The sequence below is a fragment of the Cygnus olor genome, chromosome 25 (genome assembly GCF_009769625.2).
Source record: "Cygnus olor isolate bCygOlo1 chromosome 25, bCygOlo1.pri.v2, whole genome shotgun sequence".
NCBI lineage: Eukaryota > Metazoa > Chordata > Aves > Anseriformes > Anatidae > Cygnus > Cygnus olor.
This window is the reverse complement of record NC_049193.1, coordinates 291,796-313,332: the sequence shown is the minus strand read 5'-3', so window position 1 is coordinate 313,332 and position 21,537 is coordinate 291,796. Positions and strand designations below refer to the sequence as shown.

At 43.8% G+C, this 21,537-nt stretch overlaps 2 protein-coding genes and 1 long non-coding RNA gene across 4 annotated transcripts; 1 reads left to right on the top strand and 2 right to left on the bottom strand.

The window, feature by feature from the left end:
- Positions 1–5,890: 5,890 nt before the first annotated feature.
- HOXB5 (homeobox B5) lies at positions 5,891–8,367 on the bottom strand. The gene is made up of 2 exons (XM_040536430.1): positions 7,549–8,367; positions 5,891–6,639 (listed from the first exon to the last, which is right to left on the bottom strand). Exons 1-2 carry the CDS (start codon positions 8,093–8,095, stop codon positions 6,392–6,394), a joined length of 795 nt encoding a protein of 264 aa, XP_040392364.1. The 5' UTR covers positions 8,096–8,367; the 3' UTR covers positions 5,891–6,391.
- A 2,291-nt stretch (positions 8,368–10,658) lies between these two features.
- HOXB6 (homeobox B6) lies at positions 10,659–13,227 on the bottom strand. 2 transcript variants are annotated; one of them, XM_040536434.1, is made up of 2 exons: positions 12,469–13,227; positions 10,659–11,215 (listed from the first exon to the last, which is right to left on the bottom strand). In XM_040536434.1, the coding sequence occupies exons 1-2, from the start codon at positions 12,875–12,877 to the stop codon at positions 10,947–10,949; spliced, it is 678 nt and encodes a 225-aa protein (XP_040392368.1). In that variant the 5' UTR covers positions 12,878–13,227; the 3' UTR covers positions 10,659–10,946. The 2 variants fall into 2 exon arrangements, with proteins under 2 accessions (XP_040392368.1, XP_040392369.1); XM_040536435.1 differs by having other exon boundaries at positions 10,659–11,206; positions 12,469–13,130.
- A 4,820-nt stretch (positions 13,228–18,047) lies between these two features.
- Positions 18,048–19,412, top strand: LOC121059562. The gene is made up of 2 exons (XR_005814577.1): positions 18,048–18,342; positions 19,215–19,412. It is a non-coding gene; the product is annotated as an uncharacterized LOC121059562 (long non-coding RNA).
- Positions 19,413–21,537: the final 2,125 nt, after the last annotated feature.

Here is a 21,537-nt window from a genome sequence, read left to right as displayed (position 1 = left end):
TCACCCTCTCCTCCGAGAGAGGAGCTGGGGCTGTACAAGTCTGCTGACCTCAGAATGATCCCTCTTGCCTATGAATTATTGATGAGATATGAGCTCTGATTTCTCCTTTCAGTATGCAAACCCCATTATACTGTTAAAATGGCGATTTAATCGTTTAGAATAGCTTCGCTTTTTTCCAACTCATTTGTGCCCCTTCCTTTTCATTTAATTCTCTTAATTAAATCCTTTAACAGATTTTAATCACTTTTTGTTGAATAAAATAAGACATCATACACATCTGTAACTAGGTTACCTTGGCAAAGTTTGTTTTTGGTGGGGTTTCTTTGTTTTGGTTTTGCTTTTAATTTGACCTGCATGGTTTCGTTTGAATTTTTAAAACCTGGGTGTAAGTAAATTTTATTTTGTGTCCTGCCATACACAGAGAACAAAGAAGGCCTGAAAGTAACAAATATTTTAAGTAATAAAACAAAAAGTAATAAAAACAAATAAACCATGACATTCAAGATGGCCTGACAATGGCATTGTAATATTGAGCTGGCTTTTACATCAAAGTGCTCGCCAAACCTCCCTGTGCCACTCACAAACACATTTTCCCCCATTTATTGCAGAACAAACCTGGGAATAAAATGGGTATTTTACAGGTGAAATTTCATCTTTTTCGTTCCTGAGCACAGCTGCCCCTCAGCAACAGCCTGGGCATTAGGGTCCCTCACTTGCCCTGGCACAAGGCCCTGGGGGACAGAGCACAGCCTGTGCATGCCCCAAAAGTAAACGACTCTGTAATTAATACAGATGTTCAGCTCGGCTCTTTCAGTCTGCAGAGCCCGTGGTGGCCCTTGGGTGAGAAATTACTGCTTTGGGGTTTGGCTTTCCCCCCACCCCCCAAAGAATTAGAGAAGCTTAGACACTGTTTACTAAATGAAATAGGAAACCTCCAGGGAAGAAGAAAGGCTAAAGAGACATGTCAGAGAAAAAAAGAAAAAAAAAAAGAGGCAAATGTGAACATGGTTGTATCCATTTTTAATAAGCCAGACTCCCAAGCTGCTGTGGCACAGGTGAGCTGATGAGGAGGCTCCTCGAGGCTTTGGGAGACTTTGCACATTTGATGCCAACAGACCCAATCTACCCAGGCCACCATCGGACTCAGTTTTGGAATGGTGGTAAATTAGAGGTTTTCCCAATAAACACACAGAGTAATCATAGAAAGATCTGCACAACTGCAGGTTTTAAAAAAGAAAGTGTATTTTCTTTCCTAAGCAGTAGTGATTTCCAAGATATCCTCCATAGTTATATACCCTGTATTAAGGCATTTTGTATTTATTCTTTCTTCTACAGCTACAGAAGAAGTAATTGTCCAAAGTCTGATGTATGCCATTAATGTGAGAGAAACGATACAAAGGAAAATCTCCGCCTACCTGCACGGTCAGAGCTCCTTTTTCCTGTTTATCTTCCTTATACTTCCTTTTCACCAGCAACAGGGAGATTTTTTTTTTTCTTTAAAAGATGGGGGGAAGCCTGTGCTAAGTCTGTGATTCCTTCCAGGCTGTAAAATGGTAGCCAGTTATACTTCCCCATGCCTCACAAGAAGCTGGAGTTTAACAGACGTAGACACACACACAAACACCCCATCTTGTTAAAAAAAAAAAAAAAATGTGCTACATGATGCAGGTAGAAAGCAGAGCTCATGAACAGAGGGAACAACGTTTCATGTGAGTAATGGGAAGGAGAGGGAGGATGATATCGCTATGCCAGCAATAAAATCCAAGTCTTTTGGTGCAACATAGGCCTGGTGCCATCCCTGTGTTCAGGCAGCTAAAATGAAGGGAGTAGCATAGGATTGCTGCTGGCATTACACGTTGTGACCCATACAGGCATCTCCTCCTTGCTGCAATGTCCTGTAGCTAAACTGCATTTCAAATTCCCTTTGGTCTGGCTATCTTGGTCTGTTTTTTCCCTTGAAATAACATGTTGTATGCACCAGGTGATTAGAAATGGTGATACTTGAGATAAAAACATTGTTCCTAGTGTCATCTGGACTGGATTTGGAAGGAAAGTTTGCTTTCGACTATATAAGAGAAAAATCCTTTGAGTGGAGATGTGGGCATTGGACTTTAATGCATATGATGCATAAGGGAGATGTGGATGGATGGGCAGTTAGATGGATACATGGATGGATGAATTTTGGAAACACAGTGTTTGTGAGTACGTGTGCATTGAATGTATGGTTACGTTTTCAGATATATATTAAGGGGAGGAGGTATGTCATTTTTCCTGCCAAAATCACTAGTTTTCATATGAATTAGTCAAACTTATTTCTAGTTACCAGTACAGATCAGAAGGTTTAAGAATTACCAGGCCCACCACTTGGTCTAATCCCCAAACAATAACACACTTACCACAGTAAACCTTTTCTTCCAAGTGTTTCTAATGCCATGTAGACAAAATGTCTGTAGCCTGTCATGTCTGTGTGGCTAAATTCACATTTAAAGACCATTCACTGGAAAATCACTAGGATCTCATAAAATATCTTTATTATCAACTGAAAAAGAGGCATCCAGCTTGCACAGACGTTAAGGAGAGGCAGTTCAGAATAAACCCCAGACTGCTGAATAGGAAAGGTTTTCTGCATCCTGCTTCCCTTCTTTGAATTTCCAGCTTTTGCATTTAAGTTTACACGTTTTCAGGCAGACTCACTCAGGATTGTGCTGGCCACCCTCTAACTGGCCAGGAAAAAGCCAGAAGTTCAAATGATGATAGCAAAGATACAGGAGACACATGGAGCAGGACAGGGAAAACAGCCCGAGGAAGGAAAAGCAATCTACAAAGTGTGCGAAAGGGGGACATTCTGCTTTGTGTAAAAGAGACGGACATGTGTCCACCAAATGTTGTCTTACCGTAAAAATCCCCGCTAAAAAGGAAAAAAAGAAAAGCCTGTGAATGCTCCAAATTCTAGAGTCTCCCTCCCCGCCCCCCCCCCCGCCTGTACCCCTGCTTTGAACTTTTTTTTTTTTTTTTTAAAGTAACGAGGAGGGGGATAGATGTGAGTTGGTTCAGGTGTTGTCCCTCACCTCTTCTGCAGATGTGGTGTTTTGGGTTTCAAAAAGAAACCCCTCCAGGTTTTTGCTCTATTTTGCTCCCTCTGCATGGCTGCGGAGCTCTGGCCTTTGGCCGGAGCCGCGGGCAAGCACAAGGGCCACCTGAGCGCCCCTACCTATGTAGCAGGGGGAACCAGAGCCCATCACAGCCCTTTGCCTTTTTTACCCAAGCTCCGAGCGATGGCTGGCTCTGCTCTTCTGTCCTTCCCCGCTAACTAGTTTGTTTTTCCAAAAAAAAAGGCTGCTGCCTGCCTTTTCCAGAACGATGTCACTTTCAGAGAGAGAAGCAAGCCTGTGACATACAGGGAGGGTCCGTACGCAAAATGCAGCCTCTCTGATTATTTTTTTGTAGCACTTCGAGACAGACTGGAGACATAACAGCGGTCATTCAGTGTCTCCATATGGTAGAAACGAACTACGGAAATATGTGTTAATATTATTGGAAAAAAAAAAAAAAAAAAAAAAGAAACCCAAGAAAAAAAAAGAAGAAAAAGAAAAGCTCGAGTGGAAGGGGGAATAAATCGGTCTCGACACAGGCCGAAAGCAAAAAGAAGTGCCCAAATTTCGTTGGCAAGCAGATTAAAAGAATTAAAATCAAAATGTGCTAACAACCTGAAGAGCACAGATATAATACAGCTAATTGAAATGCAAAAGCATAGACCAGATTTGTGTCTACTTGCGAGCATTATAAAACACACCAAATGACCTCCAATAAACAAGCAAGATCCTCTTTTACTTGGCAAAGGACAAAAACAAACTTTGTCTGAAGTACACGTCCCCCGGCAATGATACGATGGAGTTCGCCTTGCAATTATAATGAATCTTTACATATTTTCTATTTCTCCCGGTTCCACAAAATTTACTGGCGGGCCTCGAAGCTGTGATGGAAATCTAATGCAATTTCAGCTCTCAGGAGGACAAGAATTAGGACCTTCTAAAAGTGAGAAATAAAACTAGGAAAGAGAGGCAGACCCTCTTTCCTCCCCACTCAGCGTTTTTCCATATAAACCCTTTAAAATAGTTTGAGCAGATAATATTTCAGAAGAACTTACTTTCAGGACTCCAGTCTATTGGCTCTCTGGACTGAAAACTGGACCCGCAAAACATGTTCCCTGCAATTGCAGCGTTTATCTCATCTGGAAAAGTGCTCACCCATAGCTGCCCCTTACAAGCCAAACCAAGCAGTTAAAGTGTCACTTAACATTCTAGAGAATGTGAAATATATTGTACATTGTCAACTCCCCAAAACCATAAAACTAACTTTATGGACCTCACGTGACTTTTGAGAGCCAGTGAGGGGTATCTGTCTGAGGTCTGGGCGATTTTTACGATCTAACTTCTAGATAAAACCCTATCCATTTGACATCTAAATGTCATACCCACTTTTGGTATAGTTTGCTATTGGTAAAAAAAAAAAAAATATCAAGGGAAGGCGAGCAAATGGTTTGGGATCTGACAGTCCACTTCACATTCCTCTCAAAATCACTTAAGAAGTACCTAAACAGTGGGAGATTAAGTTTGGTAAGTTTTAAGATCCGACTTTACTTGCTACGAACAAAAAGCCTAAGCTATATTGTAGAGATGTCAGTGGCGTTTTGCCAAATAGAGCGACTTTAAACTGGAGTATCTCGCGCCTTGTTAGATTCCCTAGGTAGCAAAATTGCAACATTTGCCATCTTTGATGATGTTAAATTATATGCAGCGAAAATGACTCGTTGTAGTGTCAGTAGTTACAGAGTTGTAATCTGTTATTTACGTGTTGAACCAGAGACTAGGATGTAAAATCAGTAAGCACAATAAACCGAGGACGAGAGGTAGAGGAAAGATTACAGTTCAGCAAAGAAATATTCTCTCTCTATATATACATATTATATATATAATAAATATATCTATACAAACACACAGATACGTAATTCCATAGAACACAGGTTTATGTGTACGTATATACTGATGTAAATACCACTCGCTTTTAGAATGTTTGTGTGTGTGTATATCTATATCTATGTCTGACAAATCCTGAAATGCACGTAAATGTACTTGGGAAGAATTTATGCCATGTTACTGTAACCTGAAGTATTTTAAACTAGTTTGTCTGATATGGTGCTGTAGCGGGGGTGGGGTGGGGGTGTCTGTGTTGTTTTTAGGGAAGCAGCGTTTGAGAAATGTGACAAGTTGTGTTTTCCGCGGAAGGTTTCCCGTGCGATGCCATGGAGTTATGTGAGCGAACATTTCGTGCTGCCGGGCTGCGAGCTCCCCGAGAGCTGCCCAGGAGAGGCGAGGGCTGCAGCTCTGCTGGGATCTCCAGGCAGGCTGAGCTCCATGCCAGGCATGTCCCTGCTTTAGCACGTACTGCGGACTCCTTGCGCAAGCCTCAGAGGTTGGGTATAAAGTGCAACTGGGAGCCTTTATGAGTAGGAGAAACGTTTATTTGACTTCAAGTAAAGCTACAAACAAATACAAAAAGCTTATTGGCAAAGTACTAACAGGCAGCTAGACATGACAGATGCCATTTTTACACATAACATTGCATTCACTCTGCCCACTACAAACTGTCTATTAGTCACATCAGAAATATTTCTAGTATTTACAAACATTTGAGCACTTTATCGTTGGTCCAATCTTATACATTTATTTATTTTTTTTAATAATGAAGTTTACCCACGTCTAAGAGTACATCTCAGAATTAGCCTGGGACTAGAAATCCTGGCCTGAAGTTTGAACTAAAACACAGACTGGACAATTTTATGACAAAAAGTTACAAGAGGTTTTTTTTTTTCCTTCCCCCCTCTTTTTTTTCTTTTTTTTTCTTTTTTTTTTTGTTTGTTTTATTTTTCTTTCTGCGACTGTAGTGCAGGAACCCCCGATTTTAGCTTAGGCAGAGAAGAACTCACCCAAAAAGCAGTAAACTCAGGAAGGGGAAAAAGCAACAAATAAACAATTGTATCTGTTATCAATTTATAAATAAGTTATAACATTTAAAGGGCTCACGTAAACATGCTAGCTTTCCAGAAAGCATCAAGAGAGCACGGACACATACATTTATAAGAACAACAAGAGCATGAGGAGCATCTGGAAATAAAATTTAATTAAAAATAATAATAATTAAAAAAACACGACATGAACTCAGTCCTGGGATAACGGTACCACACGCGTTGTTTTAGAATAGCAACAACATGCTGAAAAGAAGGTGCCTCACTGTACAGTACTCCAAAACTAAGATCTGCTGAGCTTTATTTATTTATTTACGTATTTATTTAATCTTTCCTCTTCTTTCCTCGACATTCTTCCTCTATAATTTATGGCTGAAAGGCGCTGCCCGCAGAGGCTAAGCTCATGCTTTTCAGTTTATTATCCTTCTTCCATTTCATCCTCCTGTTCTGGAACCAGATTTTGATCTGCCTCTCGGAGAGGCAGAGAGCGTGAGCGATCTCTATTCTCCTCCTGCGGGTGAGATATCTATTGAAGTGGAATTCCTTTTCCAACTCCAGGGTCTGGTAGCGAGTGTACGCTGTCCTTGCCCTCTTACCGTCTGGTCCAGTCATGTCTGAATAACACGGACAACAACGGGTTTTTGATTTCTGTTTCAAGTCTTTCTGATAGGATTTTTACTATTAAGGATATTTTTTAGTACCGAGGCAAAATATTCACCGTCTTCGGGCAATTAAGAACACTGCTCTTTCCCAAAATAAGAGCCTCTCCCCCCCTCCCCCCCGGTCTCCCTCTCTTTCCCGCACACCCCCAGACACGTGTAAAAACCCCCACCTTTGGTCCCTCCAGAACTGACACCAGCAACTCAATATTCATAATTTAACTGAAGAACCGAGATTTTGAAATCGCCTTTTTTCGCCCTGCCTGGGTGTTTTTGTGCCTGCTTGCTGGGTCATCTGGTTTAATACTGCTTTCTTTTCTCCGGGAGAAAAAAGATAAAGGGGGGGGGGGGGGGTGGTAGTGGTGATGGTCTCTCTGTTCCCCGTGCTCTGTATTTCACCGCAATTTTGGTTTTGTCAAGAGCAGATTGTCAAGAATACACCCAGCAAAATCAGAGAAGGAAAGGACTGAGAGACCCATCTGTGCATATAATGCCATTTTAATGGTCAATTCTTTCCTTTCTTCTGCCCCCCAAGGAACACCCCCTTCCCTCAATTTTTGTTTTACCTTCTCCCACCACATACATATAGCTACTAGCTTGAAACAAGCGCACATTTCGCGGCAAGAATAACGAAACTAAAATAAAATCTCCCCCCTCCAGGCGCCAGAGGCAGCTTTAAAGCCGTGATCAGAACAAGAAATGCAAAAAGCAATAAATAGCTGTGTTTCTGATCAAAGAGTCTCCACCGATTAAAGGGAAGGAGAGAAAATAGGGAGTGGGGGGGGAAAGGAAAGGGGGGGAAAAAGCGGGGTGTGAGAAAATAAACAACGACAACGACAACGACCGAAAAAGAAGTAGCTGTACCATGGCTAATGTGAAGTTTCCTCATCCAAGGGAATATCTGAGGTGCCTGCCCTTCTGTTGCTGCGGTGGAGGTTGCGATGGGCTCTGCCTGCGCTCGGGGGATGCTGCTGCTTATTGGAGTGCCCTCGTCGGCTCCCGAGGACGCGCTGGTCTCGTCTAGTTCTGTGAAATTTGTGTTGGTGCTGGCAGAAGTAGCTTGGTCGGAGGGGGACGGGGCGGGCTTGCCTCCATGGCTCTCGCTGTTGGAGCAGGGAAGGGAGTCGGGAGAAGATAAGGAGCAGCTAGACGCCTGTCTAAACCTGCTCTCCTGAGCTGGAGAAGGGAAACCGCGGGAGCTCTCCCCCACAGCCCCAAAGTGACTAGAAGAGGCTGAGCGGTTGATGCTAAGGTCCATCCCATTGTAGTTGTAGCCATAAGAGCTGGAATGCATGGTGCTTGAATCTCTGTAAGAACCGTTCATGGAACTGCTGGTCCCATAATTTAGTAACTGATAGTCGGGGCCATTTGGGTAGCGCCCTGAGAACGAGTTTACAAAGTAAGAGCTCATTTGGGTTATTTTGGAGGGCTTGATTTGTGGCTCGTGGTCGTTATAACCCTGTGCTTGACGATTTATGATGTATTAATGAATTATAGCAATGCACTGTACTTCGTTTTTGCTATGTATGCGGCCAAATATGGGGGGAGGGTGGGGGTGCGTTTGGGAATCACGTGCTTTTGTTGACCAGTCGTAAATTCTCACTGATGACCTCAAGAGGTAATTCATGCTCTATGGTTACAAATAATGACGATCGCGGAGTCGTTAGGCCCAAGTCGGTGCGCGGCGCCCCGAGTCCCCGGGCGCGCCGGCGCCGCGCTCGCCCCACCTTGGCGGAGCGCGCCACCTGCCGGCCGCGTGGGGGAGGCGCAGGCGGGGCCCCGGCCCGGCCCCGGCCCGGCCCCAGCCCCGGCCCCGGCCCTCGCTCGGGGTCCCCCGGCCCCGCTTTTTGCCTCTTCAAAAATCTGCGCAGCAGCAGGGGAGATCCTGCCGCGGCGAGCACGCCCGCGCTCTCCATGTGGCTCTTCTCGCCCCGCTCGTTCTCTTTATTAAACCATTATTTCTTCCTTTGTAACAGCACTGCGGAAGTTTTAGAGGCAGCGAGGGATGAGGTGTTAAATCGCTTTTAGGCCAGGCAGTCTTCTCCTTTGATATTTGAAGGGGGGCAATGCGAAACTGCTACGGGGGAGCGCGGCCGTGCGTGTTTATTTCCGAAGGCTTCGCCACTGCTCCGGGAGAAGTCGAGCTTCCTGGCACGCTGAGCGTGCTACAAGCGATGCAGTCGCACCGTAACTGGGGAGCGAAAAAAACGGGGAAAATGAGGAAAAAGGGCAGAGGAAGGAAGGTCCAGCCGGTGGAAATGGTTGACAACGTTGTTTTTAGGACAATCTTGTTCCCGAGCGTTTCACGTCCTCTTTAACCACAGCATTGTGTTACGGTGCTGTTCCTTTCCGTTTGCTAACCTGCAAGGAATATTGGGGAGCAAAAGCACTCTGAAATTGGTAAAAACGTTGTGAAAGGTCTGTGCGTTGTTAAGCATTACTTTTTCTTCTCGTTTCCTCTCTCCATTTTTTTTCCAAGGCAGTTCAGGAATTTCATATGCTTGTCTGCAACTCATTGGAAATTATACGCCATATTGAAAGTGACATATAATTATAATAATTACGGGCAATGAAAAGCGTGGCAATAATAGTAAATGTCCTACAGCTGTGAAGCTTCTGCATGAATTGATTTTAAAAGTGACTGACATTAAACCAGCTCGTGGCATGGGGGAATGCGTTCATACATAGGTATTTTTGTGGGCAGTGGGAAAAGGGAATAGAAGTAAGGAGGTACTGTTTCGTAGCTTTCGTGCCCCGTGAAGCTTCAAAAAAATCGTATCCACATTAGGCTGGTCTGGTTGCTTGCTTCCAGTCCTAAATCCCCAACAGAAAAAGCACTTCCTTTTGTTTAATTACAAAACCCAATAAGAGTTTGCTATTTGCATGTACAAGGTTCCCTTTTGGCACAGAGCATTACCCACCCCATCCTGAGCAAAGTTAGAATATCAGAATCCACTAGTAGTAGACTTAGTTTAGATTTTTTTTCTTTCCTTTTCCTCTTATTTTTTTTTCCCATAAGTAAATGCTATATTCCTGTAGCTGAGAAGGAAAAAAATCCCTTGAAATCTGGAGTATTTTGCAATACACTTCACTTTGATTCGGGGATGTGAAGTAAGGGACCAGATGTTTGAAAGATGCTAGGCAAATGTTAGGTATCTTTGGTAGATAAATGAGAGCATATTTTTGCCTGTTTCCTTGATTTATTATGTATATGGAGAGCATTTCGTCATAACTCTTTGTACTATAACAATAAAAAAGAGCTATACTAAAGCAGAATGTCAACGAGGAAATAATATTGGTGAAAGGTCTTCCATTTAAGATTAGACAAAAAGAGGGAAAACCAGATTTATCTCTCCAGTGTAACTTCCGTATGCTTGGAGTTGCTTGTCCTTGCAGATTAGAAGACAGTGTCATAAAGAGAGTAGCAGTGCTTTCTTTATAACTCCGTGCTCCTTAAGAATGACAAGTTCCCCTGAAAAAGGGAAGGATAATAATAATAATGACAGTGTGGTGTACATGAGATCGAAGACTTTGTTTTTATTAGAGAATTCCATGGTCATACCTAAGACAAACTTCAAACACAACACGTACAAAAATTAATAAAATATAACTTTTTTTTTTGCTGTTGTTGCTTTTGCATCCCTTTAGGTAGTATTCGTTCTTTCAGTAGATTTTCTTCTTAAAAAAAAAAAAAAAAAAAAAAAAGAGAGAGAGAAACTAATTACAAGACCCCAGGGCTTGATTAATTTACCAAAGAAAAAAAAAAAGGAAAAAAAACCCTATGTCAACCGTGCATAAAACATTTTTACAAAATTAAGACAATAAACACCCCAAAAGACATATATTGCAGCACTTCCATTAAATACAAGAGTTAGCATATTACTAACAGTGACACCAAGGGTAGAAACACGGGTAGGAGTCCTTTTTTTTTTCTTTTTCTGCCTTTCTTTTCTCCTCTCTGCTCATCTCCTCACTTTTTTTTTTTTTTTTTTTATGATTTTACTTGGGTGGGGGGGGAGTCTAGGAAGAAAAAAACGCAACTAGAAGCCTGATTTTTTTTTTTTCTGGACACGACAGTTTACTGGGAACACGAGTCCATGGCATTGGTGGCCCAAACTTTCTAGCTGTTGCCGTTGCTGCAGAGGGCTTGTCCCACCAATGTGCACGTTTTCCCTTTCCTCGCAGGCAGCCCACACCACCCTCATCCTCTTGGCTCTCACACGCACGCACTCACTCCCTCTCTCTTTTTTTAAATAATACTTTCACTCCGCCGTTTTCTCCTCCTCCTCCTCCGCGCTCAGCTGCGAGGAGTTGAGCAGTTTGTTCTCTTTTTTCCACTTCATCCGGCGGTTCTGGAACCAGATCTTGATCTGCCGCTCCGTCAGGCAGAGGGAGTGGGCGATCTCGATCCGCCGGCGCCGGGTCAGGTAGCGGTTGAAGTGAAATTCCTTCTCCAGCTCCAGCGTCTGGTAGCGGGTGTAGGTCTGGCGGCCTCTCCGGCCGCTGGGCCCGAAGGAGGAACCTGCGACACCCGCAAAAAAAATAAAAATAAAAAAAGAGAGAGAAGGGGGGCGGGGGTGGGGGGGGGAAGCCCCGGGGTTTAGCGGGGCGGCGGAGGTCCCGGGCAACCCGGGGGGACGGTGCCGCCTGCGCCGTGCCTGTGTGCGGAGGAGAGGGGGCCTGCTCCCTGCCCTCCCCAGGCTTCGGCCAACAAAAGCCCCCCCGGGAGCCTCCGCGGCCGGGCCGCCTGGGTGCGCGCCCGCGGAGAGCCCGCGCGGGCTGCGGGCGGCCGGGCAGAGCAGGGGGCTGATGCGGACCGCGCCAGCCTGCAACGGGCTGGGGAGACAGGGCGAGATCTATCTTACTCCGCGATGAAAAATCGCAAGGTGTTCTCCCACCCCCACCCCCCTCCGCTGTTTTCCACCCTACCGGCAACTGTAATAGATCTGAGCATTTAAGCAATAATGAAGTGAATCGATCTGCCCAAAGTCGACATTAAAGAGGATACAACGCTTTATGTCCCTGCGCTAATGGACATCAATTCGGAACTTAAAAGGCAACAAATGCATCTAAACATGGGGATAAGGGTGGTGAGACTCAATTTTTTTTTTCTTCTCTTTTTTTTTTCTTTCTCCCTCTCTCTCTCTCTCTCATTTTTCCCCTTATCCTGATTGAGGAAACAGCACTTAAAAAAGTCATATATCATCAGGAGAAAAAAAATTCTCCCCAGGCAGACTTTTCATTACGTGTAAGTTTCATTAAAAATGTAGCTCTCTCCTTTCAAATATTTAAACACTTTTATATTATTTAACTCCAGGTCGGCTATCTAGAGAGAGAGGAAGCTGCTTGAGGGTGTGGGTACATGCATGTGTAAAGTCATCCAGATCTGATTTAGAAAAGATATCTCCCTGTGCGTTTAGGGGAGACAGAGACAAATCATTGTGACTGCGTGACACGCAAACTGGAATGTGGAAAAAAAGAAGGGGGAAAGCAGAAATACTGTACCGGGGATTAAATAGGGAGCAAACTTTTTTGCTGTTTTTCTAGTGGGGAAGCGGGGGGAACTGGTCGAAAGGAGAAAATACTTCAGCGGCGTGAAGTTTTGGTGCGTGTCAGAAGCAACTTGGAGCCTCTCATTTTGCCTAACTTCCCCGCTGGAAGTTTGGGCTCTAAGTGAACCTTATTCCTGCTTCCCTCGCTCTCTCGCTCCCTCACTCTGGCGGTAACAAATAAAAAAGGGGGGAGGAGATTGATGTATTTATTTCTGTAAAAGAGTAAACTCACTATTGCAAGAGTTCATCCGCTGCATCCAGGGGTAAACCGGGGCGGAACACTTTTGCTCCTCGCTCTCTCCGAACACAGTTTTGCTCTGCGCGCAGTCCGACTTGCGCGGCTCGGGGGCGAAGGGCACCTCTTCCAGGTTGGAAGGGGCGCACGCAGGGTCCTTCTCCCTGAAAAAACCGCCGGCCCCATAGTCACAGGCGGAGCTGCGGCTGTAGGCTCCGTTGCTTTGCTGGTAGTAGGGAGAGGAGGCATAGCCCTTCTCCTGGACTCCCGTGGCTCCATAGGTGGTGGGGTAGTGCCTCAAAGGATCCGCATAGCCCGAGGGATATAACGGGATCTGTCCCAGGAAGGGCTCCTGCCCTGCCGCCAGACTCACCGGGAAGGTCGAGTTGACAAAATAAGAACTCATTGGAAGGAGCCTGCCGTCCTTTCCCGGCTTTATGATTTGTTGTGTTTTATAGTCCAAGTGGTTTAGCTATTAGTAGTATATCGGAGATTGGGTTTTAGCTGAAGGGAGATGGCGTGGTGCCAGCGAGGGACACAAGGAAATACAACCATCTGATCATGGGCTGACCAATAGCAGGCGCCTGAGGTTGCAAAATAGCACCCATGAGGAGCTGAGATTGCACCAGGGACCCCAAGAACAAACCATCCACCCCCTTCTCCCTCCCTTTTAAACAACAGAAATGCACCCCCTTAACCAAATATATGATATCTGCGGAAAGAAACGTTCCCGGCGCACTCAGAGCTTCATAAATAAATGCCCCCCCCCCCCCCCCCCCCCGACTTCAGCATGGGGGAGTGTGAATGTGAAAGCCTCTGTGTATGGATGGCGGTGCATCCACACACATAATGTATACAAATACCTGGTGTAAGTGGGAAAAAAAAAGTTATTTATTTACATTTGGAAAACTTTAACCCTTAGTGTCTGCAATTCGTCCTAAAATATCTGGGTACTTTTCTACAGTTAAAGAAAAAAGTTGTGTGTGTGAACTTTGCAAGGAGAAGATCCCGTTGGTTAGACTAAGAGATTTCCTATAGGAGAAGAAATGGATTTTGACAGTTTATTTCGGTTCACGTTTATCTAATTACTATAGATTAGCATTCCCTGTTAAGCATTCCCTGTTAAGAAAGCTGCACTGGATTAGAACAAACATTCGCTTTTCATATATAGTATCTTTTTCGTTTATTTATCTGCAAAAGCTACATATTCAGGAGATAAATGGAAAATCGAAGTATTTCCTTTATCCCTTGCTAAATCCCGATCTGCTCTGGAGTATTGTACCGCATTGTGCCCTCTTGCGTTTTTTTGTTAATACCAAATCTATGCCCGACCTTTTCTGGAAAAAAAAAAAGAAACAAAAAAAAGAAACTTTGTGTTACGATCAAAAGCTGAGTTTATTGATTGTTACCGATCGAGATTTCTTAAAATTTATTTCTATTATTTTATTTCTTTTATTTTTATTTTTTTTACGAGAGGAAATTTCGTGGCGTGGTGGGTCTGCTGCCTTGGAGGTGCGCAGGGACCCTGCCTTTTTGCATCCCTCCTTTCGAGCCCATCCCCACTGCAAAATACTTATTTTTGCAAACTTAAAACGTTGAAAGAGATAAGCTCGAAAGTCTCAAGAAATTCCCTGCCATCCCAAAAGCTATACTTTCTTCTGGGGTTCGACTAATTTATTTTTTTTTTCCTGGATTTCGTCGCCAGGGATGTACTCTGCACTACCTGGTGCATCCCCCCTTCAAACCTCTGTTTGCTCAAGGTAATGCGGGATCTCTATTCGGTGTCTTCCATTTTTTCAAGTGGGAAAAATCAGAGCCATCTTACAGAAAAAACAAAAAAAAGTAATAATGAAAACCAGGACTGTCACTGATCATTCGCGTTATATAAAGGATTTGTTTCCTGTCCGAATTTGTAGCCATCTGTCTGTCGGTTCTTATATGCAGTGAAATGGCACGCCTTATAATATGCACTCCCCTGTACTTGAATCTGTGGCCGTGTGCGCTACAAATCTAGAATTACATATAGTACATGCTCACTGTAAAGCTGCCAATGCGGCTCTCTGACAGAGCTTTAAGTATCTAAGAAATCCGTATCTTATTACGAGCTAATTTATTTTAAACATCATATTTACATAAGCACAGCCAAGATTGTTTCATGCCACGGCTGCAATGAACATTTCGACTGAAACGCAATCCTTATAATTCAAGGAAATAACATGCAAAGGAAGTAGTTTTCCATCCTCCACCCCCTCTCTGACTGATATCTCTTATATTTGTTCTTGCAGAGTTTCCTTTTGTGTATGGAGTGGACCCAAACTTACGTAGATCTACTTTATTGGTATGCAAGGGAAAAAAAAAAAAAAAAAAAGGAAGATTGAAAGGGAACGATGACTAGAGAAGAAAAAAAAAAAGATCGGATGAGAGATTGAAGTTAACTGCTTTGCAGGAGCCGTACAGCTCATACATTTGATTTGAGAATTACACAATATTGGTAGCACTACAAAAACAGCGATTATCTGGCATGATCAGCTTTGCTTGCACATTTTTGGCTAAGAAATTGATGTCCTGATAATTCAACGCGTGAGTACATCTGCTGAAAATGCTTACTATAATATATTTTCTATCAGTTCTCATGACTTCTCTGCAAGTTAATTCTTCAAAATAGTTTGACACCGCCCCATCCCCTCCCCATGTTTTACCGAAGTAAAATACTACTCGTTTTAGCGCATTTATGACTAAAATAGACTTTTTAAGTGGCTTGACTGTCGCCATTATATAAGAAAATAAAATGAATTTAATCTGTCCGCTTGCTAATTGCTAACATTTTAGACACGCTATAGATAACATTAATACATCCCGCTTCTTAGAAGAAGGGTGAAGCTTCTCTTGACACTGCAGATAGGTTACTTGTGGGAGAAAAATAAAAAATAAAAAAAATAAAATAAAAGAAGAAGAAAACATGATTTCCAACCTGAAAAAATGTGTCATAGTGCATTTGAAGGGTCAGAACCGCAGTCTAATTGGTTTGCCACATATAATACATGCAAATTCTAGCAGAGGTCTTAAACCGCACTAAATCTCAGAGACCTGTACATTAAGCACGGAGGTGGTTTCTCTCCCCATCTAAATAGCTTTACCAAAATAAATAAATAAATACATATTGAGTTATTATTATAGCTACTTAATAGACAATCTCCTGTCTTCTCCGCCAAAGTCCCCATGTAAATCTGAGACCGATTTTGCGATATTTTCTTTGGACGACTCTAGCGCCAGACAAGCCGGGAGGGACGGAGACACAGAGCAAAGAATAACGGATGCAGAAGCAAGCTCATACAGCAGCCCTTAAGTTAGATTTGTCTTTGACCGTACTCATCGGCATATCTTTATTCAGTCTTTGGCCTCATCTGCTTAAAAACAGTCACAGGGTTTGCTAAGAAGGAGCAATAAACCGGGGAAGTTGCAAGAGACACCAGAAGGTGGTATAACGTATTTCATTCTGCGCTGGGAACCCGTCTTTCCTCTCCTGACTGACATCACTCAACTGGCGGGGTATAAATAAAGATAAAGAGACGTATTTACAGTATGTACAATCACAGCTATCTGCCCAGGAAGGTCTCGCTTTTTGTTCCTTTGCTTTTCTGGCCAGCAAATGCCTACTCCACAAAGTAGAGAAAGGCAGATAGATGAGGGGATTAAACCAACACCCAAATATTTCGAAATGCAAACAGAACAGAGCATTTCTTGTGTGAAAGCTAAACCGGCTAAGAACTTGGTAGAAAGTTCAGTGCAGTTGGTTCCAATAAAAAATGAAACTCTTTTTCATGTGGAGCTGGAATTCCCGATCCTTCTGAAGTGAGAACACAGCGGGGGTTTCCCTACCGAGGGACTTATTGCAGCCATAAAGTCAAGTAAATACCACGAAAACACTTGGGGAAAAGAAAAAAAAAAAAAAAAAAAAAAAAAAAAAACTTGTTCCTGGAGTCAGACATAGAAAGCAATTGGCAGCAGAGAAGCCTCCCCTGTGATGTTCATGCACAGTAAAAATCACATTGGGGAAAGAAACAACCGCAGAAGTCATGTATGCGCTGCAGTGCTGGCGTGTTTAAAACAATGACCCCTGAAGGTGTAGAAAAAAATACTTGCTCTCTCCGCACATAACCATCTGAAACTTAATTTCCAGCAATTTAAGTTTAATTTACCTGACTTCTCGTGCAGTGCATAATAACCTTCTTAATGGGATCTTTGAAAAGAAGTAATAATAATCTACCATTGTTCCATTAAAGAGTGCAGCTAATTATTAACAAAAAGGGGAGGGCGGAGGAGGGAGAGCGGGGGGGGTAAGGACATTGGGGTAGTCAAAATGCATTCATACTGAACTATTTCGGCAAAAGAAAACCCTGAGACCGGGGGAAGGGGGCTACTAGTAGATTGGATTGGATACGTTGGAGAAGGTAAGGAGAAGCCGATACATATCATAAAATGTGGAAGGCGAATGCTGCGAGATGCTGGGAATTACAACATAGAACAAGTTAATCATGGATGTTGTTAGTCAAAGGAAAGTCGTAGTGTCCGCCCCCCCCCTTTTTTTTTTTTATATGTAGTCACTCAGCATCTCACTTTCTTAGAGAAAGTGTCACTAGCCTAGACATAAACAGTTGCCAGGAAACTGTGTGGTAGAAAGAGAAAACGAGAGGGAGAAAGAGGGAGGGAGGGAGAAAGGGAGGGAGGGAGGAAGGGAGGGAGGGAGAGAGAGAAACCTTTTAAAATAACAGACACGCATTGTCCCTTCAAAGCTCAGAGTAACTTAAAAGTGATTCGTCGTCTGCCTTTACTCTCTGTACCTTCCCCAGCAACCACCTCAATTTTGTGTATGCGACTTGACATATCTTTTCCAGACCCCACTGAAATGACCACTCGAAGCAATAAATAAATAAAAGCTCCTCTGCCTTTTATGATTAGCTGAAATCCCCAGCCTCGCCTTTGCCTCATACGTCATTACCGTGTTTCATTTTACAAGATCTCCGCTTGTGTTCACGCTCAGCAAACAACCGGCTATCTTTCATCTTCCGTGTGTGTGTAGATAGATAAATAGAGAGATAGAGAGATAGATAGCCTTTGAATGTATATGCATGTATGTATTTATACACACACGGCAAGGAACAAACACACAGTTGCACACACACAGCACTATACATCGGGGTGTGCGCAGAGTAACACACACTCGTACGGGTGTACATTGCCCATGTCAGTGCCCATATATGTGCAAGCGCATCCCACGTACGCATATTCAGACACTTTAAGACTATGCAAACAGCTAAAAGCACATCTCCCATTTGCAATTCCCAGCAGGGCACCAGGCCTCAAGGGTGGAAACGCATTCGAAAGCCGCTTCCCTTCCCGAGCAGCGCGGAGCCAGGCCCCGCCGGGCGCTGCCGGCCGCCTGCTCCGGCCGCCCGGCCGGGGAGAGAGGACCCGGGCAGGGCCGCCCACGCCGGGGCACCGGCTGCGGGGAGCCCCCGGGGAGCCGCCGGCCGCCGCCGTCGACGGTAGATGGCAGCAGACGGCGGGGAATGGGCGAGCCCCGCAGCGCGGCGGCGGCACCGGGGGAACGGCGCCGCTGGGGGCTGCCTTCGTTTTATTCTATTTAATTATATTTTCTTAAATTAGCAAGCAGGAAGACTGCGAGGAGGGGCGCCCGCCGGCAGCAGCGCGGGCCCCCCACCCTGGGGCACTCGGAGGTTTCTCCGCCATCCCACGCCGACCCGTGCTGACGAGGTTAAAAAGACTTGTCCGCACTGAAGTGCGAGGTTTCCACAAGTGGTTGCCCACGCAGGATGTGGAAGAATCGGCATAAAAGCGTTATGGAGCAAGGTTTCTATTTATTTGCTTGTTTGTTTTTTAATTAAGAATTGAAAAAAAAAAAGGAAAGAAAAGAAAGAAGAAAATGAGCGCGGAGAGACTTAGAGGAAAACAGGCGTGCGAACCGGCATTATATTTTTTCCCGTGATTTATGAAAAATGTAACAGGTTCGGGAAGAAATATCTTTTAAAAATGACTTTCTGTTTATTATTTCCACGGCTTGCGATCATTTACTTTGGTCCACGCAACATTCAGACACACTGAAATTAGGTGAGATAAATTGGCACGTCATAAAATGGTTTATGCTTAAGTAATGAATTTCTTATTACTCAATCTCGCTTTACATATAGAGGCTTCTACATCTTATTTAAAAATCACCTCATAACAGTAGCAATTAGTACTATATTTAAACAACCTGAAGTCTAGAAAAAACGCATTCAAAATGACGGGCATCTCCGGACAATTTCTCCTAAAACCGAAGGCAAACGTTAGGGTATCAGACAGGCAGAGGAGAGAAAACACGGGGGGAAACTTGCACAAAACCTGGTTGCAAGCTGTGGAAAAGGACCAACACAACATGGGTCTGAAACCCTACCCGGTATTCCGGTATGAAAATCCGTAAAGACCCGTTAACACTGAAAAACGCAATTAAATACGGGGAGGCTTATTGCTTCGCAACGTCAGCTTCATTTGGGAGTTTCACGAAGAAAAAAAAAAACAACAATAACAAAAAAGAATCGCAATCAGAGCACTGCGATCTGGGTTGGCTTCATTCTTATTATCTTTTTTTTTTTTAATCTCTCTCTTTTCATTTCTCTTCCTCACCCTCTCACCCTCCCCCGTGCCTCCAACACCCCCCCCCCCCCCCCCCCCCCAATTTTCAGAACCTTATTCTTGGGGACTGCCGTGAACTGCCCTCTTTGAAGAAACCACCCACATAATAATGACCCTGGAGAGCAACGCAAAACCCAACTGGCTTCCACGCAAACTTCGGCAAATTACTGGGCGCCTAAAGACAGGCAAACTGTCAAGAGATTTTGCGAGGGAAACAAAACAAAACAAAACAAAACAAAACACGACAACTACCCACAAAGGGCTTGGTAATTTTTTTAAGACAGTATCTAAAAGCCTCCATCACCAATCTACTGCAAAATCCTTCATTCCAACTCTACAATCTCCAGGTGACCTTACAGGCTACTTTCTTCTTATTCCATTCAATTCCTTCCTTCATTTTTTTCTTTGTCTTTCTTTCCTCCTTCCTTCTTTTCTCTCTCTCTTCCTCTCTCTCTCTCTCTTCCTTCCTTCCTTCCATCCTTCCATCCTTCTTTCCTTCTCTTTCTCTCGCCCCCCCCCATTTATTCATTTTTTCCCTCTTTCTTCTTCCCCTCCTTTTCTCACCTTATGTTACACTTTTAAGGAGAAAATTTCACTTAAAGAGATTTCCACCACCCCTGATTTCTTCCAGTGTCTCCTTTCTTCCTCACTCCACCCTTTTATTTCTACTTGTCCCCTTGGGTAGGGGGAGAGAGGAAAATGGGGACTGGGATAGAAAAGGCAGATTGACAAATACATTTTCTCAATGAAAACATTAAATTAAGAGAAACAGATATTATTCCCTTACCTTTTGACGTCCATTTCTGTGGTATAAGTAAATATATAGGGAGAGAGAGACAGCGTTTGCTTATCTGTTAGCTGACAAATATTGTCCCAACCTGATAGCCGTCGATTGCCTCTCTGACTTGTGATAGCTTCTTGCATTTCTGTCATTTGCATAGAAAATGGAGTAACTTCCCTCTTTGAAAAATGATAGCCTCCACTCGGTCCAGAATCTCCTCTGCCCCTCCATTACTACTGAGATTCCAAATCAGCAGGCAAATTAACAGATGAATTTTTAAAAAAATAAAAAATAAAAATAAAGCACCTCTTTTCCTATGTGTGTGCGGACGTGGGTGTCTATGAGTGTGTGTGGATGTGTGCACAGGCGTCCCCCTCCTCTCTCCCCTGTTTTAGCCCTATCGAACCTATACACAAAAGTAAAAAAATGTAAAGAGGAGAGAGCCCTATAGAGGACACTGATCCGACCCAAGGTGCAGCGGACAGAAGAATGGTGCAATATAACCACATGGGAAATAATAAAAAGTTCATGTTCACGGTTAGCAGTCCACATGACCGGCTCTGGCCAATCCCAGAACCCAGCCACTCATAAAGTTCTATCACAAAGTTGTAAATTTTCATAAAACAACAAGGAATTTATTGCATTTCTTCATGACCGGTTTAACAGCAGTCTTTTTCTTAGCCGCCATCTTTTTTTAAAACAAAAATAAAAGAATATGAAAGGGGGTTCAGGGATTCTTCCCCCCTTGGTTGCATGTGGGGGGTGTTTGAGAGAAATGATCGAATAATTTCTCACGTAATAGGCTATGAACAATAACTCCTCCGAAATAAAGAGATTGGGCTTGGGTTTGGCTTTTAGATGTGTAAAGACAGTAAAACAGTGGGGTTCGGGCGGGATTTTTTTTTTTTTTTTTTACTCAATTGGGAACCTTTTTGCTGAAAAGGGCAATTACCAGGTTTTAGGGAAGTAAAAAAAAAAAAAAGGAAATAAAAGTAGACCGTGGCCGGGGTGCTCATGCCCTGGGCAGAGCAGACCGGTGGGGTTCGTGCCTCACCGGGTCTCCACGGCTGATCACCCCCGGGAAGCCACCGGGCTCCCTCTACAAGGTGGGGGGATGTGACGGGATGCCCCGCCGGTAAGCCGCTGCCCTGGGTTTATGGTATTAAAGCATCGGTGGGGGACGTTTTGCCTTTTTTATGAAATCCTCCTCAATTCTTGCTTGTCCCCGATGGCAGAGGTCCGTGCCAAGGGGGCAGAAAGCCGGGCCAATGCAGCAGAGCTCCAGGACTAGGGGGAAATTTCTAGAACTGTTTTTATTTTTTTTTTTTTCCTCGCTATGCAAAGAGATTGCACCAACGGATTTCACCAAGAAAAAAGGAAGTTCCCTTTATTTACCCTTCTCTTCAAGTAGGATTTCAGTGTTCAGAAGCCATAACAGCTGCTCTCTTTAACAATGGACTTGCCATAATTAGTATATGTAGTATATACAGCAAATCTGTATTATAGATGTGGGCGCACCGATACTTGACGTGGCATCTTATTTTCGCTAGAACCTGCTAAAGACGCCCTGTGCGCCTTCACTTAAGACATGA